This window comes from Phascolarctos cinereus, unplaced genomic scaffold (assembly GCF_003287225.1).
Source record: "Phascolarctos cinereus isolate Bilbo 61053 unplaced genomic scaffold, phaCin_HiC Scaffold_4;HRSCAF=312, whole genome shotgun sequence".
NCBI classification, from domain to species: domain Eukaryota; kingdom Metazoa; phylum Chordata; class Mammalia; order Diprotodontia; family Phascolarctidae; genus Phascolarctos; species Phascolarctos cinereus.
Window position 1 is genome coordinate 211,411,349 of NW_027555847.1, and position 22,530 is coordinate 211,433,878.

The window sequence follows — 22,530 nt, forward strand, 5'->3', positions numbered from 1 at the left end:
TTTTGGTATTTGAAATTGGGTCTTGTGACTCCGAATTCAGTGCTCCCTCTATTGTACCATATTGATCCTAGTGCAGAAAGCCAAACATCCTTTTCATAATTACATTTCTTTTCCCAATTATTCTTTTACCCCTCTTAAGAGATTTTTAAAAATCCTTTTTGAGCTCTTTCAGGAATTCTTTTTGGGAGACTGAAACCAATTCAAATTTTTCTTTGAGGCTTTGAATGTAGCAGTTCTGACTTTGTCATCATCTTCTGAATTTGTGTTTTTATCTTCCCATCACCATACTTATCTTTCCATGGTTAGGTTCTTTTTTTTGTTGTTTGCTCATCTTTTTCCAACCTATTTCTTGACTTTTCACTTTATGTTACTGGGCTCTGCTTCCAGGGTGGAAGGGGCATTGTCCCAAGCATCAGGTTTTTTATGCTGTTGTCTTCAGAGCTGAGGGTGGAGGAGATGTCTGTAAAATTTCAGTTCTTCCAAGGTGGTATGATCTTAGGAGATGTGTGGTCACTGCTCTCCTTATCTGTGCTCTGGTCTATGAGGGACCATCAGCACTCTTTTCTGCCCTGGAACTGTAACCAGGATCACTGCTCCAGCTAGTGCTCTGTCTAGCCCTGGGACAGCAAATATATGGGCAATGGAACAAAAATCTTGCTCCCCAGTGCCAGCAAAAGGTCTCCTATAATCTACTGACCAGTTGTTAGACCTCTTATCATCTGCGGGCTGAGTGCTCCAGAAGCTGCTGCAGCCAATTCAATCCCCGCCCCCTGCCTCCTGCACTGTGTTGGACTGCACTCCACTCTCTCAACCCAGTGAGACAGACCTTTCTTGCCAACCTTTTAAGTTGTCTTGGGATGGAAAATTGTTTTATCCCATCTTTTTACTGCTTCTGCTGCTTCAGAATTAGTTTTGAGGTGTTATTTTAATATTGTTTGGAGGGGAATTTGGGACAGCTCAGATGAGGCCCTGCCTTTACTCCACCATCTTGGCTCTACTCCCCGGACAGTTGGACTTCAATAAAGGTGTGCAGTGAAGAAGGAAAGGAGCTTCCTGATTTGTAGCAAAACTCATAATGAGTAAAATTTTCAATGTCACAGAGTAGTTAACTCATAAGTTTTAACGGAGGATACTTACACAGTAGGGATATATTCTCCAGGAAAGGCATTGGTCGTGTAACTGATCAGTAGGCAAGTTTTACCTACAGCTCTAAGGGGATAAAAAGACAAAAATTAGTCAATATGAAGAGTGCAGGTTTTTATTACTGATTCTTACCAAGTGATATCATATATAAGGATACAAAGAAAAACGAAAATCAATTTCTACCATTTAAAGAGATACCCTAAAACTTGTTTGAAAAATGCTTATTTTTAGGGACAGCTAGGTGGCACAGTAGATAGAGCACTGGCCCTAAAGTCAGGAAGACCTGAGTTCAAATCCCACCTCAGACCAAACACCTGATACTTACTAGTTGTGTGACCCTGGGCAAGTCACTTAACCCCAACTGCCTAAAAATAAAAATTAAAAAATGCTTATTTTTAGCAACACATACGCATATATGTATAGTTCAATCTAAAATTCCACAGAGAAAAACTGGAATTTATTATATATGTAATATCAGATTTTCTCATATTTTAGGATTTTAGTATGTTACTTTTAAATGGATGTTTGGCAGTTGCTTATTTTTTTAAATGTTTATTATTATTTTTTTGTAAGGCAATCAGGGTTAAGTGACTTGCCCACGGTCATATACCTAGGAAATGTCAAGTGTCCGAGACTGAATTTTAACTAAAGTCCTCCTGACTCTAGGGCTAGTGCTCTCACCAGAATCATCGATTTTTAACTGATGTCTCCTTTCTACAGTTTGTCATACCTTTCTAATGCATTGTTCTGATCATGTCACTCTTCTGACTAAAAAGCTTTCATTAGTTTTCCATGTGCTCTAAAACAAAAAGTCCAAACTCCTTAGAGCCTGGAATTTAAGGCTCTCAACAGTCTTGGCCTCAACCTTTCTAGCACTTCCTCTCACAATTTCCCCTTATACCCAATGTCTCAACAAACCCGACAACCACCAGCTATTTCTAACCTCAAGCTACACCCTCTTCTACTTCCAAATCTACAGCTCACACATTTTCTGTGCTCCAAAAGGATACATTCTTCCATCTAGCTGCTGAAATCCTATCTAGCTCAGCTCAGCTCCCATCGCTTACATGAACTGACATGCTATTCTTTTTTTTTTTTCATGATATTCTTTTAACTCCAACCCTCAAAGTAGGTCTCTTTCCTCCGATCTCTCACAGCATTACTGGTTCATCTCCTAGGCACTTATTAGAATAATACAGATTAGAATTTCATATGTTCCTGTCCTATCTCTCCTACTAAACAATAAGTTCCTTGAGGTCAGGGATTATGTTTTGTTCACTTTTGTGTCCCCAATGCCTTGCCCTTAACAAGTGGTTAATAAATATGCATCTATATTAAATTAAACTCATCAAGCTAAACATCAAAAAAAGTTATTCTTTCCCCATAAAAATCTAATCACCTTCCCTGTACCTTCAACCCCAACCAAGAGGTTATTATCCTATTTCACATTTCTTCTAAGAGATATGTTACATCTAAGAATATTAAGAGATCTCTGACCAAAAAAAAAAAAAGGAAAGATTTCAGAAAAGTAAAAAGAAGGGAAACTACTCTGAAAGACCCCAGAACTGTCTGATTAAAACAACCAATCATGACTACATACATACTACAAAGGACTATTCTCCTTATTGGAGAGGGGACAGACCAAAGCACGAGCTCTTAACTTTGTCGGGGGGGGGGTACAGCATTGGCTCCTTTGGCAGGCTGGTGGACCCTTTTCAGAAGAATGTTTTAAAAGATATAAAATAAAATATATAGAACTGCAAATAATAAATTATGTCAAAAGTTATCAAAATATCTGGACTAGAGGTACAAAATCAGCCATTCTGTCTCAGACATAGCTATTATGTCACTACGTTTTGCATGAGTATAAGTATTTGTTAAAAAGGAGTGCATCTATTTTGAAGGAAGGGGGACTGTGACCTGGTGGGTAGAAATTACCATGGAAAGAAAAGTTATATTTTACTCAATAAAATTAATTTAACTGTAAATGGCATTAAAGACAAAAATTTGAAAGAGCACACATTTGAGGGGGAACAAGTCATAGGGCTGCCAAATACTATACTAAAAGTCTACAACCTATACCTCATGGAGAAATGTAATACTCACAAAACCTGAGAGTGCTAGTTCATAAGACCCTGGGTGAATTGTGAATGATTCTGATATGGATTCAATAATCTTCCTGTATATATGGCTAGTGTTTAAAAGAGTCAATCTTCCTGATCCACTTCACAGGAATATTTCTACATAGAGATTTAGGAATTGCAAAATGTTTATGTTTTGTTACAGACTTTCAACTAAAGTTCAGCACAGAATCATTTTCTATAATGTCCTAATATTATACCCAAAGGAATGAAAATTAGCAGCAAATGTTAATAAATCATCATAAAGTTAGAGCTTTTTTGAAAGCAAGAAACATTATTCTTACCAATAACATATCACAGACCAATGGGATCCTGCCAACTCTTGTTTCCAGTTAATATTATTAAGTATTTAATAAAAAGTTAGGACCCAGTCCAAAAAAACTGAGTCAAACATTACACCATCAGTTTAAAGGTAACACCCAGATACTCAAGGTTTTACTAAAACGGCAAAGATATTATTAGACATAGCTTATGTCAAAAACTTTTTATCTTAGTTTTTCTTATGATACCCAGCTCCCCCCAAATTCGTTGTTTTATGTCCCTTACCCAGAGTTGAGCCCTACTGCCTAACCCTGCCCAACTCATTCTATTCTACTGATCAGTTAGTATCCATCACCCCAAATTCCCCTCCCAAGACCCAGTCATTCCCCCACCAGAAACCTATTCTGGATTATCTCATTAGGTATGTCTCATCACCAAAGTTCACTCCTTCTCCTACTCATGGCCCAAGCAAAATTGCATTTCTTTTTTCAAACTATATTCTTATGTTCACCTATATCTCATCCATTTATGTCTCACCTCTTTTTCTGACAGGTCTACTCTCAACTTCTAAAAAGATATAATTCTCATTATTCATCTCCATTCATCCATTTGAACTCAATTCAGTTCTGAAGCTTTCCCCATCAAGTCACCACTTGTTAACCTACTTGCTTTTTAATTCCCAAGTTTTCGACTGGTTGCATATAAAAAAAAATCACATTCCTATAGAGTATTTTTTCTCACAAAAACCCTGTGATATAGGGATAATATGTGTACAGGTGAGAAAAATGAGGCTCAGAAAAGTAAAGGGATATGAAGCTAGTAAATATCAGTCATGATTAGAACTCAGATCTTTCCTGACTCCAAGTGAACTAATTACTGGCTCCACTATAGCAAAAGAGGTAGATTTTTTCCCCTCATAAAAATTTTACAAATCATTTGATCATTTGAATAAGAGGACCACAAAGGGTTTGGTTTTCTTTTTTTTAAACTGTTATGAGGAAACAAAATTTCTTCCCTAAAGATCCTTTTAAAAACTAACCAACCATTAAGAGAAGTTCTGCTGAGATGTTCTCTGCTTATTTTTAAATTACAGGGAACAAAGTCATACTATCGCTACAACCAAGTTCTCAGTTTATAGGATTTAGAGTTAAACAGGATTATGACAGATCATTTAATGCTGCCCCCCCATTTATTTTTACTTGTGAAATTTAATTTTTAGTGAAAATCATGCCAGAAGCAGTAAGTGTGCATTTGTATACACACACACACAATCACATTATAAATATTGCTATAAAAGACACCAACCATGGATTCTCTGGAGAGTCAGGGAAGTGCTTCGGACAACCACTAACTCAAAATAAATTTAAAATTTCACTTTAAAGGCTGCAGAAGAAGCAGCTCCAGAACAAAACGATTGCAACAATCTGTAACTCTTTTAAACTAGCAGACAGTCATAACTAGAGCTAATAGCAAATAGATTTCTTAATTTGTATGAGGTTAATTTTTTGAAAGTAAATGTGTTAAAAGTCAATCAATAAGCATTTAAGTGCCTACTATGTGGAAACACTGTATTAGGTTATTTCTGGGGATGAGGGATGGGGGGCACGAGATGGGGTAGGAGTGGTGTTTAGAATTGTTCTAGAATGCCTTTTTTCCCCTTATAGTTTTCCAATAGGCTTCCTTCTTCCCTCCCCCCATTCCAGAAGGTGAGGATCATAACCCCAATGATCTTGTCTTCTAGGAGAATTTTACCATCCATGTCAGCAACCCCTTTCTGTTTGATTTGTTCAAGTAAAACAGAAGGAAAAAAGCAAACTGCCACTGCTCCCCTCCTTCCATCATCTTATTTTGAAAGATAAGGCCTACACTGATTTAGTAAGCATGCTTGTAATAAAGGAACAGAAACTCAGATCCACATAAAATACAGTGCTTTTCCCAGGGGAATCGCTTTGGAGTTTCTGCTCGATTCCTAGTCTTTATCTGAAGCACAAGCCTCTTAGCCTTCTAACTCTTACCACAGAAATTAAAAGATTCTGACATAATCTGATCAAACCACTGTGGTATAGTAAAATAGGACTTGGAGTCAAGAAGACCTGGCCACAACTTTATTAAGTGCTTATTAAGTGATTGTAAAATAACTTGGCATCTATGAGGCTCAGTTTCTTCCTCTGTAAAATTAGGAGTCACTTCCAGCTTTATATGATGCTGGCTCCTTAAAACTATTTGTTACATCTCTAGTGTTTATAAGGCAAGAGTTACCCAACTCATATCAGTATATTTATGTACCCCTGAAATACGCTGCACAAATAAATTCTAGTAGTGTCACACTGGCTGTAGGCTAAAACTGCCAGTTTCTTTTTCTTTTCTTCAATTTATTTATTTATTTTTACTTTTCAACATTTACTTCCACAAGATTTTGAGTTCCAAATTTTCTCTCCCAGCCTGCATTCTGATTCCCCCTTCACCCAATTTCTCCCTTTTATTACCTGCCCCCACCCCACCCCCCTCCATCCTCCCCTTCCCCTTCTATTTTCCTGTAGGGTAAGATAGAATTCAATACTCCTTTGCCAGTGTCATCTTATTTCTCAGTTGCATGCTGAAACAATTTCTAACATTCGTTTCTAAAACTTTGAGTAAAACAGCCATTTTCCATAAAGAACTGGGAGCCATATTTGGTAACAACATCTAATACTGGTTGCAGACTTTTTAGAAATATTAATATCTGCTTTGTCATTTCCTTTATATATTTAATGGCTCAATCCAGTCCCTCTAACCAGTAAGATATGATTTAATTCGGAAAAGTCAAAGTGACTGGCTTGGAATTAAGTTCTTCTATTTTTATGTTTGCTCCTAGCACAATAACATGTATTTTTAAAACACACAAAGAAAACTGGCCTAATCATTCTGGAAAACAATTTAGAATTATGTTAAGAAAAGTGATTAAAATGTTCAAATTCCTTTAATAAAGAATCCACTGCTAGGTATATACCTAAGGAGGTCAATGCTATTATAGCAAGCTAAACAGAATGGGATACATGAATGTAATGCAATGTTGTTCTGTAAGCAATGATGTATATGAAGGATACAAAGAAGCATGGAAGATATGTGAAACGGGCAAAGCAAATCAGGCAGAATTATGAAAACACTATTAATTATGACTACGTAATGTAGAAAAATAATCAACAAAATAATTGAAATTGAATGCTGTCCAAGGGTAGAAGATTTTTTTAAACCAAACAAGGGACAGAGACAATTACAACAAAAGGGATAATTTTGATTACACGGAACTAAAAAGCACAAACAAAATTAATGCTTCTAGGATGAGAAGCAGGCAAAGAGGAGAAAAACATTTTATAGCATATTTACTTCAAATTTCATAAGAGTTTAGCCTTCAAGATATAAAAGAACAAAAGCCATTTCTCAAAAGATAATTGGTTAAAGGATATGAACAGCTATCAAAAGATTTGCAAACTACTAACAACCATAAGAAATATTCCAAATCATTAATAAAAGAAATGCAAATTAAACAATCCTGAGGTTTCATCTCACACTCTGAAAAAAAGGCAATAGAAGATAAAAGAAATGAACAGATGTTGCTGAAGGTGTGAGAAGACAGGCACACTAGAACATTAAGGGGGGAGGGAGAGAATGATTAAGTATAATCATTTTGTTAAATAATCTATAATTATGCAAATAAAATTACTAAAATGTCCATAGCCTCTGACCTAGAGATTCCACTACAAGGCTTATATACCAAGGAGACCACTGATAAGAAGAAAATCCCTATACACTAAAATATTTATAGCAGCACTTTTTGTGAGACCACACAAAGTGAAAATAAAGAGGCCAGTCAAATAAGAAGTGGCTAAACAAGCTGCAGTTCATGAATATAATGGATTATTACTACATAGTAGTTACAGATAGTACAGTTACTGTAAGAAATGATTTTTTTGAAAACAGAAGCATGGAAAGATCTACACGAACTGATGCACAGAAAAGTAAGCAGAGCCAAGACATATATTCATGATTACAACAATGTAAATGGAAAGAATCACCAAAAAGAACCAAAAGCGGTAGTCCTTTGCAAGAGGTGGAAGAGCCCACAAGTACAGTACATTGCAGATATATTTCCAGACTTTTTCAACGTATTGATTGGTTATACTGATTTTTTCCCTCCTTTTTTTCTTTCTTTCTTTAGTTTTTAAAAAATATGATTTGTTACATGAGATGGTACTCTGGAAGGGAAAAGACTACTAGAGGGAAACTGATGAGAAAAAGACATTAGTAAAAACTTCTTTAAAAAAGAAATTTCAATGCTATAAAATTATAATGACCAAGACCTGCCCCAAAGAAGAAATAGAAGAACATGCCTCCCCCCATTCATCTCTGCAAAAGTGGCAGCAGGCTAACAGTGCGGAATACTTCACAGAATGGCAGACTTAATTGATGTGTTTGTTGGTTAGTTTCGCTGAACTGTTTTTTCCCTTTCTTTCTGTACTATTTGCTAAAAAGGCTCTGGGAAGCAGAGAGAAGACATATATATTGGGAAATGTTAGTGAAATAAAAACAAAGATAATAACAAAACAAAAACGTGTCTATACTATTTTTTGCTTGCAACCTGGGAAAATTACACAATTCACCTCATAGAAATACATAAATATTACATTCCTCAAGTAAAAACGCCATATAAATAAAAAAGAAATTCTCATAAGATCTTCAGAAATTAAAATTTGTTCTTCCCTTTCCTCCTGTGAAGCAGCATTATATAAATCTATTCATTTAAGACCGAAAAACAACTACATGTCACTAAGTCTGGTAAGAGTGGCAAACAAACAATGGTCCTCACAGGACAAGTGATTTTTAAATCTTATTTACTTGTTTTTAGTTTTCAATATTCACTTCTATAAAATTCTGAATTGTAAATTTTCTCCCCTTCCCTCTGCTCCCCCCAAGGTGGCCTGCAAATCTGATATAGGCCACACATGTACATTCATATTAAACATATTTCCACATTAGTGGAAAATGAAAAGAATTAGAACCAAAGGGAAGAAACAAAGAAAAGAGAAATAGTATGCTTCAATCTGCATTCAGACTTCATAGATCTTTCTCTGGATGTGGATAGCATTTTCCAATCACCTCATAGAACAAGTATTAAAGGAAGTAGGAAGTACTACTCAAAATTGAGAACTAAAAAACATTAGACTGATTTTAATAAACAGGAATAAGGAGAAAAAGTAAAAACTGATTAGACTTCACATGCTCCTGACTCAAAACAAATGTATTAGATGAGAGGCCAACCATATTAGATGAGAAGCCAATCAATTTACTTTGGATCTAAATGTCCCCAAATTTCAAGTCGACAAGCATTTAATAAGCTCACATTATGTTCCAGCATTGTACTAAGCCCTAGCAATACAAAAAAAAAAAAAAGCAAAACAATCCCTACCCTCAAGGATCTTACAATGTAATAGAAGAGACAACATGCAAAGCAACTATCATATAAACAGGGGCAGCTAGGTGGTGCAGTGGATAGAGCACCAAGCCTAGAGTCAGGAAGACCAGAGTTCAAATCCAGCCTCAGACTCTTACTAGCTGTGTGACCCTGGGCAAGTCACTTAACCCTGTTGGCCTTAGTTCCTCATCTGTGAAATGAGAAGGAGAAGGAAATGGCAAACCACTCCAGAAAACCCCAAATGGGGTCATAAAGAGTCAGACACAACTGAAATGACTGAACAATAAATACACAAACAAGACAAATACATGTTAAATTGGAGATAAACTCTTCAGGAAGGCACTAGTAGCAAATAGGTGAAGAGAAGGATAAAGAGGTTTGGGGGTTGGGGTGGACAGGAAACGCAGTCTTGTGCATGGATATCAGCGTCACTGGATCTTAAGACTATACGGAGGAGAATAAGAAGTAAGAAGACTGAAAAAGTGGGAAGCAATATGTTATGAAGGGCTTTAAAAGCCAAATAGAGAATTCTATACTCCTAGAGGTAAAAACAACAGTCAGCATTTATACAGCACTTTAAGTTTTGCAAAGCACTTTACAATTATTATCTCATTTGATTCTCTCAACAATCCTAGGAGGTAGATGATGTTACTAATCCCCACTTTACAGACAAGGAAACCGGCACAGACAGAGGTGAAGTGACTTGCTCAGGGTCACACAGCAAAGGGCTGAGGTCACATTTGAACTCAGATCTTGACTCCATGTCCAGCATTGCTCAAGTGACTGCTATAATAGGGAGCCACTAGAGTTTACCGAATATCAAGATCACATGGTCAGACTTGTGCTTTAAGAAGACCACTTTGACAGCTGAATGAAGGAAGGAATGGAAGAAGGATGGACTTCAATAAGGGAGACCAAGGAGAAAATTACTGCAACAGTCCAGGTGTGGAGTGACAACAGCCAGCAAGAAGACACTAACAACAGAGGAGGAGGTGAGTGAGGAATCAAAAGATGTGATACCTAAGTTTCAAGCCCAGGTGACTAGGATGTTGATTTTAGATAAACTCTACTAAAAAGTGCTTTTAAAGGGTTAAAACTATTTTGACCAGTTCTACCCTCCTGATCCTCTCCTCTCTCTATATATAGAGAAAATAGTAAGAGTTAAGTAACAGGAGGCGTTATTGTCACACTGGAAACCTAGCCTCCCAAACACCAGTTTTTTGAAGGACTTCTAACCAAGATGGCTACCTGAACAGGAAGCAGACCACTCAGCTCAGTTCCCCCTTGCCTACGCTAGGAAAACCCTGAAGTTCCACATCAAAGTGATTATCGAGAAATCCAAAGAAAAATTAGAGTGACTGCTTCCAACCCAGTCAGAAGCCCAAGGGCAAAAGGAAAGGGGTCTGCCAACAAAACCAGTGCCAGAAGGGGTCCTAATGTGTCAACAATGGAGAGACGGTATCCTGTAAGCCCCTGTGTTCACAGGCCACAAGAATGGAAGACAGCCGTGAGTAAGCCCAGGGTGAGGACCCTGGAAGCTGCCGAGTGACCAGTGAGAGGCAAAGGTTAGTTACCAACACTCAGACTCAACAGCCCAGACTAAGGAGCCCATGATGTCCTCAAAATTCTGTTCTGAACTGCCAAAGAAGGCCCTGAAGATTCGGCACTCTGAACCTCAAGGAGGTGGGGGATAGGGTGGGTGGGAGGACATAAAGTGTTAGGAGGAGAAGTCATTCCAACAACCCAGGGAAAGATCAACAAGGAATCACCTCAACCAAAGTTCACCAGGGGTAAGAGTCTGGCCATGGCACAAAGTCCCATTCATGAACTAAAGCTGGAGAGAGGAGTAAATCAAATAAAATACTAAATAGTATACAAAAAAAAACTCCAAATCTAGAGATTCGCCCCACCCTAACAAACCCCTTAAAGAAGTGATCTACTCCTTAACAACTGCAAGCAAAGACTAAAAGGAAAAAAAAAATGGATTTTTCACTAAGACCCAGAACACCTAGAAGAAATGCAAAAAGGAATTTTAAAAAATGAAATAAAATCTCTGGAGGAAAAAAAATCAGGAGAGTAAGTAGTTTAGAAGAGAAAGTGACAAACCTCATCCAAGAAATGGACTCCTTAAAAAGGAAATTAGAGCAAAAAAAATCAGTGATTCCATGAGACAGCAAGAAATATGAAAACATCAAAGGTGGGGAAAAAAGAAAATGTTAAGATATCTGACATAAAAAACCGACCTAGAACAAATTATCAAATAAAGATTAAGAATCATGGAATTCCCTGAAAACCACCTTTTTTTTTTTTAAAGCCTGGACATAATTTCCAGAAATGATCAATGAAAACTTTCCAGATCTATAAGAATCAAAGAACAAAGTGACATTAAAGAATCCACCTGAAAAGAAGTCCCAGGAATGCCACAGCTAAAATTCAAAGCTCCCATGTCAAAGAAAACATACTGCAAGCACCCAGAAAGAAGCATTTCAAGGACCAAGGAACTACAGTTAGAATCATACAAGACATGGCAGCTTCTACTACAAATGAAATCTTGGAATGTAATATTCCAAAAGACAAAAAACGCAGGCTTACAACCAAGAATTTACCTTACAAAGCTGCGCACAATTCTTCCGAGAAAAAAGTGAACCTTTAACTGAACAGAGAACTGTAAAGCTAATTATGATGAAAAGATCAGAGCTGAGTAAGAACTCTGAAATATAATTAATCAATAAACATTCATTAAGTACCTACTACGGTTCCAGGCACCACACTAAGTACTAGGGGATATAAAAAGTGCAAAAGACAATCCCTGTGCCCTCAAGGAGCTTACAATCTAAAGAGAGACAAGCAAACAAATACAGAAAGTTCTCACTTTCCCTAAGAGGACCATTTGAAAGTGAAGTCATTTTTATGTAATTATAATTTGCTCAGAAGAATGGGAAGCAGGAAGGGGTCCACACACCCATGGAGGGAGGGAGTCAGCACATAATTCAAGGGCACATAGGGGGCCTGCAACAGAGAACTGAGAACTGAGAACGAGAAGAGGAATAGGGAGGGGCCAGGGCCAACCACATGGGGGCCTGGCCAGAACAGAAAGAAGGGGGAGGGTCAAGGGGTGGGAGAAGAACCACATGTGGGTGTGTGGACAAAGGAGTGGGCCATAGGTTTCAAGCCAACCAGTGACAGACTCACACATCCATTCTTCTACTTTCACTTAGAGGTTATTTTGGGGGGGATGGGTAGGCAGCCTGCTGTGGTTAACGTAGGTGTTTTTTTGGAATGTGGACTTCTTTCAGAATTCTTTAAGTAAGGCAGAATTTGGGTAATTTGAACTTACCTTAAGAGAGAATTGTCTGTATATACAAAGCAAGCCATATAGAGTATAAATAGGAAATAATTAAAAGAGGGAAACCACTGGAAATAAGATGAGCTGGGAAAGGCTTCTAGTAGAGGGTAGGATTTTAGTTTGCACCTTAAAGGAAGCTGGCACTTTCTCCTCAAGGAAAGAGATTCTTCTTTTCCAAATCTGCATGAGTAATGAATGGGGAGGACTCTGGAGATTTTAAAGTGAAATGAGAGGGCCTCTAGGGTTTTCCCCAGCTTTTCTCAGTAAGCAGACTGAGAAGGGGGTAGGGGTACAGACACCTAATTCTTTTCTTCTTTTTTTTTTCCAGGCAATCGGGGTTAAGTGACTTGCCCAGGGGCACACAGCTAGCAAGTGTCAAGTGGATGGTCTGAGGCCGCATTTGAACTCAGGTCCTCCTGACTTCAGGGCAGGTGCTCTATCCACTGTGCCACCTAGCTGCCCCGCTAATATAAAATTCTTCAATATCGGTGTCGCTACTAAGTAGATTAGAATGATCAGAATTGTGAGTTGTGTGTCTGATTGTTCATTTGGTTGGGGAAACAATTCGCATAGGGTGAGGTTTTGATTTGTAACTTGCATTAATGGGGCCAAGATGTTATAAGTCTGACAGCCCTTCAAGTAATGAAGCTAGTGATTCTGTTCCTTCTAAGAGCTCCCTTTCTCTATAACAGGCTACAACATGCCTAGTTCCTTCAACATATCTCTGTGCAGACCAGTAATTAGAGTGGACTTGACCAGCACTTCAATCTAGGGAACCAAATGTTGGAGGGTACTACTGACATTTCGGAAACAGAAACAACTGCTTAATATTTGCTTATCAAAAATAGGTAATAAAGGAAGTTGCCAGATGTCTTCCTCCCAAAAAATTCACTGTCAAACATAGATGAATTTCCCCATGAATTTGACTTTTAAAAAAGACTTAAGGGGAAAGTACGCATTTTATCAAGCTTGTACAGGTAAAAAAACTGCTCTATCTGAACTAAACAGTACTTCAGCAGTTATTTAAGCAGGGCAAAGGATAGCAGCACTATTTATTACCTCCTTCATTCTGAATAGCATACCTCTCCAATTCAGCATCAGTGGGCCTTGCAGGGGGCTAGTATACGGCAATGACTCATTTCGTGCTCGTAATCTGCTAAAATCCCAAGATTATTTGCTACATAAACTATCTAGCCATGTCCCAACAATTTGTGATTTTTTGAAGTTTATTTTTTTTGTCCTTAAGTGTAGAACTTCATATTTATCCCTATCCAACTTCATGTGGAGAGGCAAGATGGCCACAACAGTCTTCAAGTCCTGACTCTGACATATATAAAAGCAATATGATTTTAGCCAAGTTATTTTACCTCTCAATGCTTCTCCACTCAACTGTTCCATAAGATAATTCAAGATTATAAACTTATCTTCACCAGTAGATTCCTCCCAGTGAGTCCCTTACATCAATAAAATCAAAAATTCACTTTAAAACACAAATTAATACCTGGTTTTATATTTGATCCATCACCATTCTAGCCACTGAGATCTTCTGAATCCTGACTGGTATAAAGTATTAGCTAACCTTCTCAGTTGAATGTCAACTGCATGCAAATAGGATAAGCATGACATCTATACATTCATTTAAGTCAAGGATTTTTTAAAAAAGTTTTCAACATTTCAACATTCGACATTTCCAACAGGGCCAATTGTAGATTCAAGGATCATTACATGAGAGACATCCCAGGTTGACAATGACCTACTGATTATTCCTTGAGCTTATTCATCCAACCAGTTCACAAACCAATGTACATGTAGCCTCTATCTCTCTATTTCTCCAAAAGAGCATGAGAATCCCTCTCAAATGCACTGTTGAAATTGAGGTATAAAATGTTTACAGAATTCCCTTCAGTTACCAATCTAGTCACTTTATCAAAAATACCCCAAGGACATCAAAGACAGAAGATAGATATATGCCAAAATATTCATTGCAGCACTTTCTGTGATGGTAAAGAGCAAGAACCTATTGACTATGGTTTATGAATATTGCTGTCTAGTAAGAAATGATGAAAGAATTCAAAGAAACGGAGAACTTACATGAATAAAGAATGAAGCAGAATATAGCCAACAACTACAATAATATAAATGAAAAGAACATTAAACAGTAAGCTGAGTAACTGTAATAATCAACCTTGTTTCCAGAGAACAGGTAAGAAAACAACATGCCTCCCTGCAGACTACAGGAACAAAAGGGTAGTAGGTATATTCAGAAATTACTGATATAAAAACAAAGGAACCAATAAAACACTTAAAAATGTTTAAATACTGTCCAAATGCTAAATGTTCAAATCCAACAACCTACTAGTTGAGAACAAGTCACGTCATCACTCCAGACTCTCACATTTCATCTGTAAAATGGGGAGAATACCAGTGATCATCTACCTTAACAGGATTGTGAGAAAAATACTTTGCAAACCTTAAAATCTGTATATAAATGTGAACACCTCTTTCTATTACACCACAGATACCTAGATTAGAGTGAGGTATTTCATTTTGCAGTGGAAATATGAAGGACTTTATAAGTGACATATACCTTCACTATTTAGTTCTGTACAACTATAAACTAGTAAGGAGCATAGAACAGAATCAAGAAGAACTGAATTTTATTACCAACAGTGACCTTAGATACATCATAGTCCACACTGCAATATTTGAAAAGCTAATCATTACTTTCACTACTTGCCTAATAGGCAGGTTATTAATGTGAGACAACACCTGTGTAAAGTTCTTTTAGTATATACTCCAGGGTAAAGATGCTGCTATACCAAAACTTTAAAATTTTTCAGATAGTTTACACTCAAAAGAGCTTATCTGTGCAAGTGTAACACTCTCACTATTAAAACAAATACGATGTAAAAAACACTTGCATTCCTATTCTGTACTGTAACATGCCTTTCAGGCAACTTAGTGTTTTTCCCATTACTGATAGTTACCATATTTGCACTACTTACCTCACAGCGTAATTGTGAAGTGTGCATTTGTATACTTTAAGGTGCTATATAAATGTGATCTATGTAAAAAACACAACAGCGAATGTTAAAGAAATTATCTAATAACTTATTTTCATATACTTTATTTCCAGATATGATTGTATAACATCACATACTTCATGTTTATCTTTTCAACTTGGAAGAGGCAGCAAACCTTTTCTCTACCACAATGACATTCTGAGATTTCAGTAAAATATTTTTTACTTTTAAACAACTTTATAAAATCCTGGAATAAATCACACACTAATGACAAAATCCTGGATTCCATGCCAATATTTTTATGATTCTGGGGCAAAATACTGACTCAATTCACAGCTTAGTGCAAACTGGGAGAACAAGGAATAGTTTACCTATCAGATCTATGGAGAACAGAAGAATTCATGACTAAACAGGAGATAGAGAACATTATGAAAAACAAAATGGGTAATTTTGATTACATTAAATTTAAAAGTTTTTGCACAAAGCCAATGTAAATAAGATTAGAAGGAAGGTAGAAAATTGGGAAAGAATTTTTACAACCAGTCTCTCTGATAAGGGCCTCATTTCTAAAATACATAGAGAATTAAGACAAATTTATAAGAATACAAGCCATTCCCCAACTGATAAATGGTCAGAGGATATAAACAGACAGTTCTCAGATGAAGGAATTAAAGCCATCTATAGCCATATGAAAAAATGCTCTAAATCATTATTAATTAGAGAAATGCAAATCAAAACAACTCTGAGGTACTACATCACACCTATCAGATTGGCCAACATGACAAAACAGGAAAATGATAAATGTTGGAGAAGATGTGGGAAAATTGGAACACTAATACATTGTTGGTGGAATTGTGAAATGATCCAACCATTTTGGAGAACAATTTGGAACTATGCTCAAAGGGCTATATCCCAAAGAGATCATCATACAAATGGGAAAAGGACCCACATGTACAAAAATATTCATAGCAGCTCTTTTTGTGGTGGCAAAGAATTGGAAATTGAGAGAATGCCCATCAATTGGAGGATGGCTGAGCAAGTTTGGTATATGAATGTAATAGAATACTGTTGTGCTGTAAGAAATGATGAGCAGGCTGACTTCAGGAAAACCCGGAAAGACTTATATGGTCCAATGCTGAGTGAAGTGAGCAGAACCAAGAGGACTTTGTACACAATAACAGCCAGGTTATGCAATGACTAAGATTGTTAAACTTAACCCTTCTCAGTATTACAAGAATCTAAGACATCTCCGGAGGCCTCGTGACAGAAAATGCTATCCACATCCAAAGAAAGAACTATGGAAGTTGAATCGCTATCATTTTTTTTCTCTTCTGTTGAGTTTTGTTTCCTCTTTCTGATGGTTCCTCCTATTGGTTTTATTTTTTACTTACAACTTCACTAATGTGAAATTATGTTTAATAGGAATGTAAATGTATAGCCTATATGAGATTGTGCGCCGTCTTGGGGAGGGTGGTGGGGAGGAAGGGGGAGAAAAATTTTAAACTCAAAAGCATATGGAAGTGATTGTTGATAAATCAAAATAAATTAACAAAATTTAAAAAAAGTCAAATAAAATGTTTCTAAAAAAGTTTAAAAAAAATTCACAGCTTAGTGATCTTGCATGATATGAAACATTTATTGTAACACTGTACAAAGTTTAAGGGAGCAGCTAGGTGGCGCAGTGGATAGAGCACCAGCCCTGAAGTCAGGAGGACCTAAGTTCAAATCCAGCCTCAGACCAAACACTTAACACTTACTAGCTTTAGCTGTGTGACCCTGGGAAAGTACTTAACCCCAATTGCCTAAAAAAAAAAAGAGGCAGCTAGGTGGTGTAATAGATAAAGCACTAGGCCTGGAGTCAGGAAAATCTGAGTTCAAATCTGGCCTCTGATACTATAAGCTGTGTGACCCTACTCGCCTCAGTTCCTCATCTGTAAAATGGGGACACACTGGAGAAGGAAACGACAAAGCACTTCAGTATCTTTGCTAAGAAAACTCCATGGACCATATTGTCATGCTATGATTCATTCACAAGGTCACACAGAACTGGACACACCTGAAGAACAACGAGCTTGAAACCAAATCCCAAGTAACACTATGTAATTCACCACAAAATCTAGAATTTCCCATGGTTCTCCATAGTTCAAACTTTGAATTCAATTCATACTCATGGGCAAGAGCATCAAAACATTTTTTGCATGAAATAATTTAGAAGAGGTAAATGTCACATATAATAAAAATGTCACTATTAACCACTGATATTTGGTGGAGTTGTTCTTTGGCTTGTTCAAATGAAATTAACAATATTTACTGAGTAACTGCCAGGTGCTAAAGAAAGTACCTAAGTTTCAATGTCTGTTTTTTTTTTTGTTGGGGGAGAGGGGAAAGGTGTGAAGAGAAGCTATGATTTCATTGTAGGGAACTCTCAGGAAGTCTTCAGTCATTTATAGTCTTGGAGTTGCCTAGTGGCATAGAGGCACTGAGAGACAAAGTAACTTTTTGTTCCCACAGCTAGAGACCAGGACTTGATTCCAGGTCTTCCCAACTCACTAGCCCTTTCATTGTTATACTACAATTCCTCTCAATACCTGATGGCAGGTCCACAAATCAAGTATTTATATCTTAACTGCCCAACAATCATTCTACTTCATTTTCAACTTCAAGATTTCCTCCTTAAATATTCCCTTCTGACATTTCACTTGGAAAATATTCTAAAAGTGGAACTATTACATTAAGACATCTCCCTTTCAGGAAAAATTACATGGTGGATAGCATTTGCTGATGAAGAGGCAGAAAACTAAAAATTACTAACAGAAAGTAAATAGCAAATTTTAAAGGTATGATCTCACAAAAAGTATAGCACATTACCATTCTAAGAATGAAGCAAATATACCCCTTGACTTTTCAACCCAATCCCCAACATCCTTCTTTTTAAGAGAAAACAAGTGTTTACTCACTTGTACAAAATTTTAGTTTGATTTAGAGCTCAGAGACCTTAGAGATCATCTAGTCCAAATCAATTTTAACTGATAAACAAACTGAACACACCAGAGAGGTTGAGTGTAACCACTGGTAGAGCCAGCATTTGAATTCAGGTCTTTTGACTCCAAAACCAAGAGTCCAAGTCCAAATTATATATACATAGGTAAATGTAAGGAGTGCGTCATAAAAAATTAAAAGGAAGCTAGGGACATCTAGGGCAATCCTTTTGAGGATGGCTTCATGAAAGGCAAAGCCCTTTCAGTCACTTGATGTGCATATCAAAAATAAACACTTCCAACATGAACCACTGGCCTGGCCAGATAAGGTATTTTTTTTTAATGTTATCAAAATGTTCCAATTTATACATTTGAGTCTTCCAGTTAACTCAAATAAAAAACAATGACAATCAGCTTGGTGAGATATTGGTACATTATTCAAACTAATGATTATTAATCTGACTTTTAATTGGGACCTCAGCCCTTCTTGGATGTGTTATATGGCTAAACAAAACTGTATAATGTTATTGGGGTTCACCAAATCAAGGTGATGGGCAGGATTACCAAAGGGCAAAAGATTAAAAAACCTAATTTTATTATATCAAATCAGATTAAACTTGACTGATACTAGTATACAGGGGATAAAATAGCATAGCTTTTAAATATTCTGGAAAATTAATGTAGTTGTTTTTAAAAACTAAGGGATATTGCTTATTACAAAGCATACAATATCATGTGCAACAGAAGGCTTTTGCTTCACTACTCCAACTGCTGACATATTTCAGGGCACAAATATCCTTTCAACAAAATAGAAAAGCCAGCAGTTTGTGAAGCCAAGGTGGTTTTTTTTTTTTAGTGCTGAATTAGCCATTAAATTTTTTTTAAAGCTTAAAGATTCCATAATACTAAATTATGTATATTGACAAGAAACAGAAAATTTTGTGAAAAGTGTCAACAATTAAAATATTCTAACAACAGCCTCCAGCACATGTAGTATTCCATAAATATTTGCTAAATTGAAGATAGTTTTTCAGCTGAACAAGGGACCTCTTTTTCAAAGTAATATTTGTTACATTACTTGTTCTTAAAAGTAATAAAAGTTATTTGAATGGTGACATTATCAAGATGACATTTCTAAAAAACATTCCTATTTCTATTTCTATGCCACCTAGCCCTAATCAAATCAGGATTACAAAAAATAATAATCTAGAGTTTAAGTTCTTTGAGGGGAATACAAATTCCTAACATCTATATAGTGCTTTATATATGTTACTTAATTTGATCCTTAGCAACAATATTGTGAAGTAGGTAATATTATTATCCATTTTACAGATAAAATGAAGCTAAGTAATCTGCCTGGGTCTAAGATAGGAAGCAAATTTAGATCTTCCAGTCTCTCCAGGCCAGTAGTGTCAGAATTCAGTCTTTTACTTTACATCTCCCACGTCTAGCAAATATATTGCATGTAATTGGCATTCTATGTTTTATTTCATAAATAAAATCAATAAAAGCATTAAAAGCCCATTGACTATTGGGTTTAAATAAACCAAACTGATCTAAAAACTCTAGCTTTAATTTTCAAAGTATCTTAAATTACTTCTTCCTCTAGTAAAGTGCTACTGTGATGCCTAATCTTGGCATGGAAGTAATGCTGGGTTTTCAAGGGCTATGCCAGGGAAAGCAAGCTCTGGCAAGCTAAGTTTCAAGTAACAGGCGTATCGAGGAACTGGGAGTTGTACAAGAATATTTCTAATTATTTTCATAGAGACTCAAGACTCATCACCAGAAAAGTTGGTTGATTAGGAGATTTTTTTGGCCTTAACAAATTTAAGAAGACTTTTAAAGAATTGCATTCTATTTCCATACACCACTGAAATCACAAATCTTTTGAAGTCAAATTACTCATTATGACTAAATGTGGAACTGACCAGGACTATTGATTCAAAAAAAAAAACTATGCCATGTATTAATTTGTCACAATAAATTTTTTTCTTAACAGTAACAAAAATGAAACCAAATTAGCTAAAAAAACACAAAACTTTGCAAGATTAATGCAAATTTCTTAACTAGTTAATCACAAGACGACCCCAACTTCATGATTAAGATAAATGTATTTTATTATACACACCCACCTACTCAACATGTTTTCCAGAACTAATTGTTTTCTTTCAAAAGGATAAAAATATTTTACCAATATACAAGTTCCTAATATGTGACTAGGAAAATGTTTCAATCCTTCAGAATACTGAGTCAAAATTTGATTATCATAAAAATCAGCTAGCCTGTTGTTTCTTATATTTCAATTAGAAATCTTAAGCAACTCCTTCAAATAGTAAGCTAGGTATTTATAAAAACATCACTAACAATTCAGAGGCACAAAATCAAAAGCCAAATATAGATCTCAAAAAAACTCACTAAGCTAGCAGTAATTAGTTATTGGAGAGTATTATTAAGCAACAAAAACATTCAAACACACTGGAAAATGTACTCATTTGTTGCAAAAATTTCATGAGGCTAATAGTAATTTGTCAGGCATCCTGGCCAACTCTAAATTACACAAGCAATACTGTGATATACTATTTTGTTCAGATTACACTAGAATACTTGTTTCTTGGGGGGGAGAATAAATTGCATAAGGCAAGTCTTGTTTTCCAATAAGCCCAGCAACACGACAACACACAGTAATGAAATTATATGCCTTGAGTCACAGGGAGCAATTTTTTCCTCAGGAAGCCTGTTCTACTGCATCCCATACCTAATGTATCAGATAAGGGCAAAAAAAGCACTTTTTTGGACACACTACTCTGTTAAAGAGAAATTCATTCTCATCTTCTTTACCACAAGAATGTTAAGATTTTACCAAAAGAATAGCAAAAACCACTTAAGTATAGAAACGGAGACTAAATAAATCTTGTAGTTAAAATTTAAGATCACATAACCAGTCCCGATAAATCACTTTCACTGCAGTCTGCTAAACCTAAGATTATAAAACATTATCAACCTTAATGGCAGTTATATCATTAAAGCACTCACCTAGGTACTCCAATTTATTATGTTGAGTTAATATAAAAGAAAATTTATTTTTAAAAACCCCTACCTAACCTACAAGCAAACACAGAGAGAGGGCAGAAGACAAGCATTCTGATTCAGAGGTGCATTACACTAACTTCCAAGTTCTGCCTAAATCCAAACTGGGTTTTTGAATTGAGCAAAAGGGTGGAGCCCACTTTTTTTCTTTGGGCTGGGTAAATCAATCTCTCGTTTGAAAAAAAAAAGAGAGAGAGAAAGGAAAAAAAAAGAAAGAAAGAAAAAAAGAGGGCAGAACCCCAGCGCACAAACTAACACCATCCCAGGGAAAAAAGTGGGAGAGGCTGGTAGACTCTTCCACCCACCCCTCTGGGAACGTAGTGAGGACAGCAGTGTCCGTAGCAGGGTGGAGGGAGAGGGGAGGAGGAGGGGAACAAGGGAACAACCCCCCCCCTTGAGCACAGGATTCTTAAGGCCAACCCTGAGAAAATGCAACACCTCACCCCAAGGGCCAGTTAACGCTACAGCCCAGGCCCCACTAGGAGTCAGATCCCGGCACCGTCTACACCAACCCCACCCCAAGCGATCTACCGCCACTCGGGGAACTCCCCACCCCCCAACAAGCTCTCCGCGAGCCGCCGGCCACCCCCAACCTGGGGCTCCCCGAGTGGGGGCCCGCAGTTCCGCCTCGCCCCACCCCAGGGACCCGCCGGACCCCGCCCCCGCACGCCCACCAGGGTCCCCCCCCCCCGGCAGAGGCCGAGCCCGCGTCCCCCGGCGCGCGGGAGGACGAAGGGAAGGCCGGGGCCGGAGGTAAAACGACTTACCCGTCTCCTACCACCACACACTTGATGGCCTGCATCGGGGCGGCTCGTGGGGCTGCCGCGGAGGCGGCGGCGACGGCGGCGGCGGAGGAGGAGGAGGAGGAGGAGGAGGAGGCGGCGGCGGCCGAGGCTGCCCGGGAGCAGAAGGGGAGGACCGACGGGCTCCGAGCGGGATGGGCTACTGACAAGGCGGGGAACGGCCCCGGGAACGGCGGTACGTGGATAGAGGGGGGGCACGGGGACCGCAGTCCACGCCGCCTCGCCCCTTAGCCGACTAGAAGCCGATCTCAAGCAGCAGCCACCACCCAAAGCTGGAGGAAAACTGCAGAGAAACA

General features: G+C 37.5%; 1 protein-coding gene across 2 annotated transcripts in view; it reads right to left on the reverse strand.

Moving 5' to 3' along the window:
- RAC1 (Rac family small GTPase 1) overlaps window positions 1-22,327 on the reverse strand; it is a 48,559-nt gene extending 26,232 nt beyond the window's left edge. For both annotated transcript variants that reach the window (XM_020965385.2, XM_020965384.2), the window contains exons 1-2: window positions 22,199-22,327; window positions 1,138-1,209 (exon numbers count right to left, since the gene is read on the reverse strand). In XM_020965385.2, the coding sequence (XP_020821044.1) occupies window positions 1,138-1,209; window positions 22,199-22,233 (107 nt within the window). In that variant the 5' untranslated portion in view covers window positions 22,234-22,327. The remainder of the gene's footprint in view (window positions 1-1,137; window positions 1,210-22,198) is intronic.
- Between the last annotated feature and the right edge of the window lie 203 nt (window positions 22,328-22,530).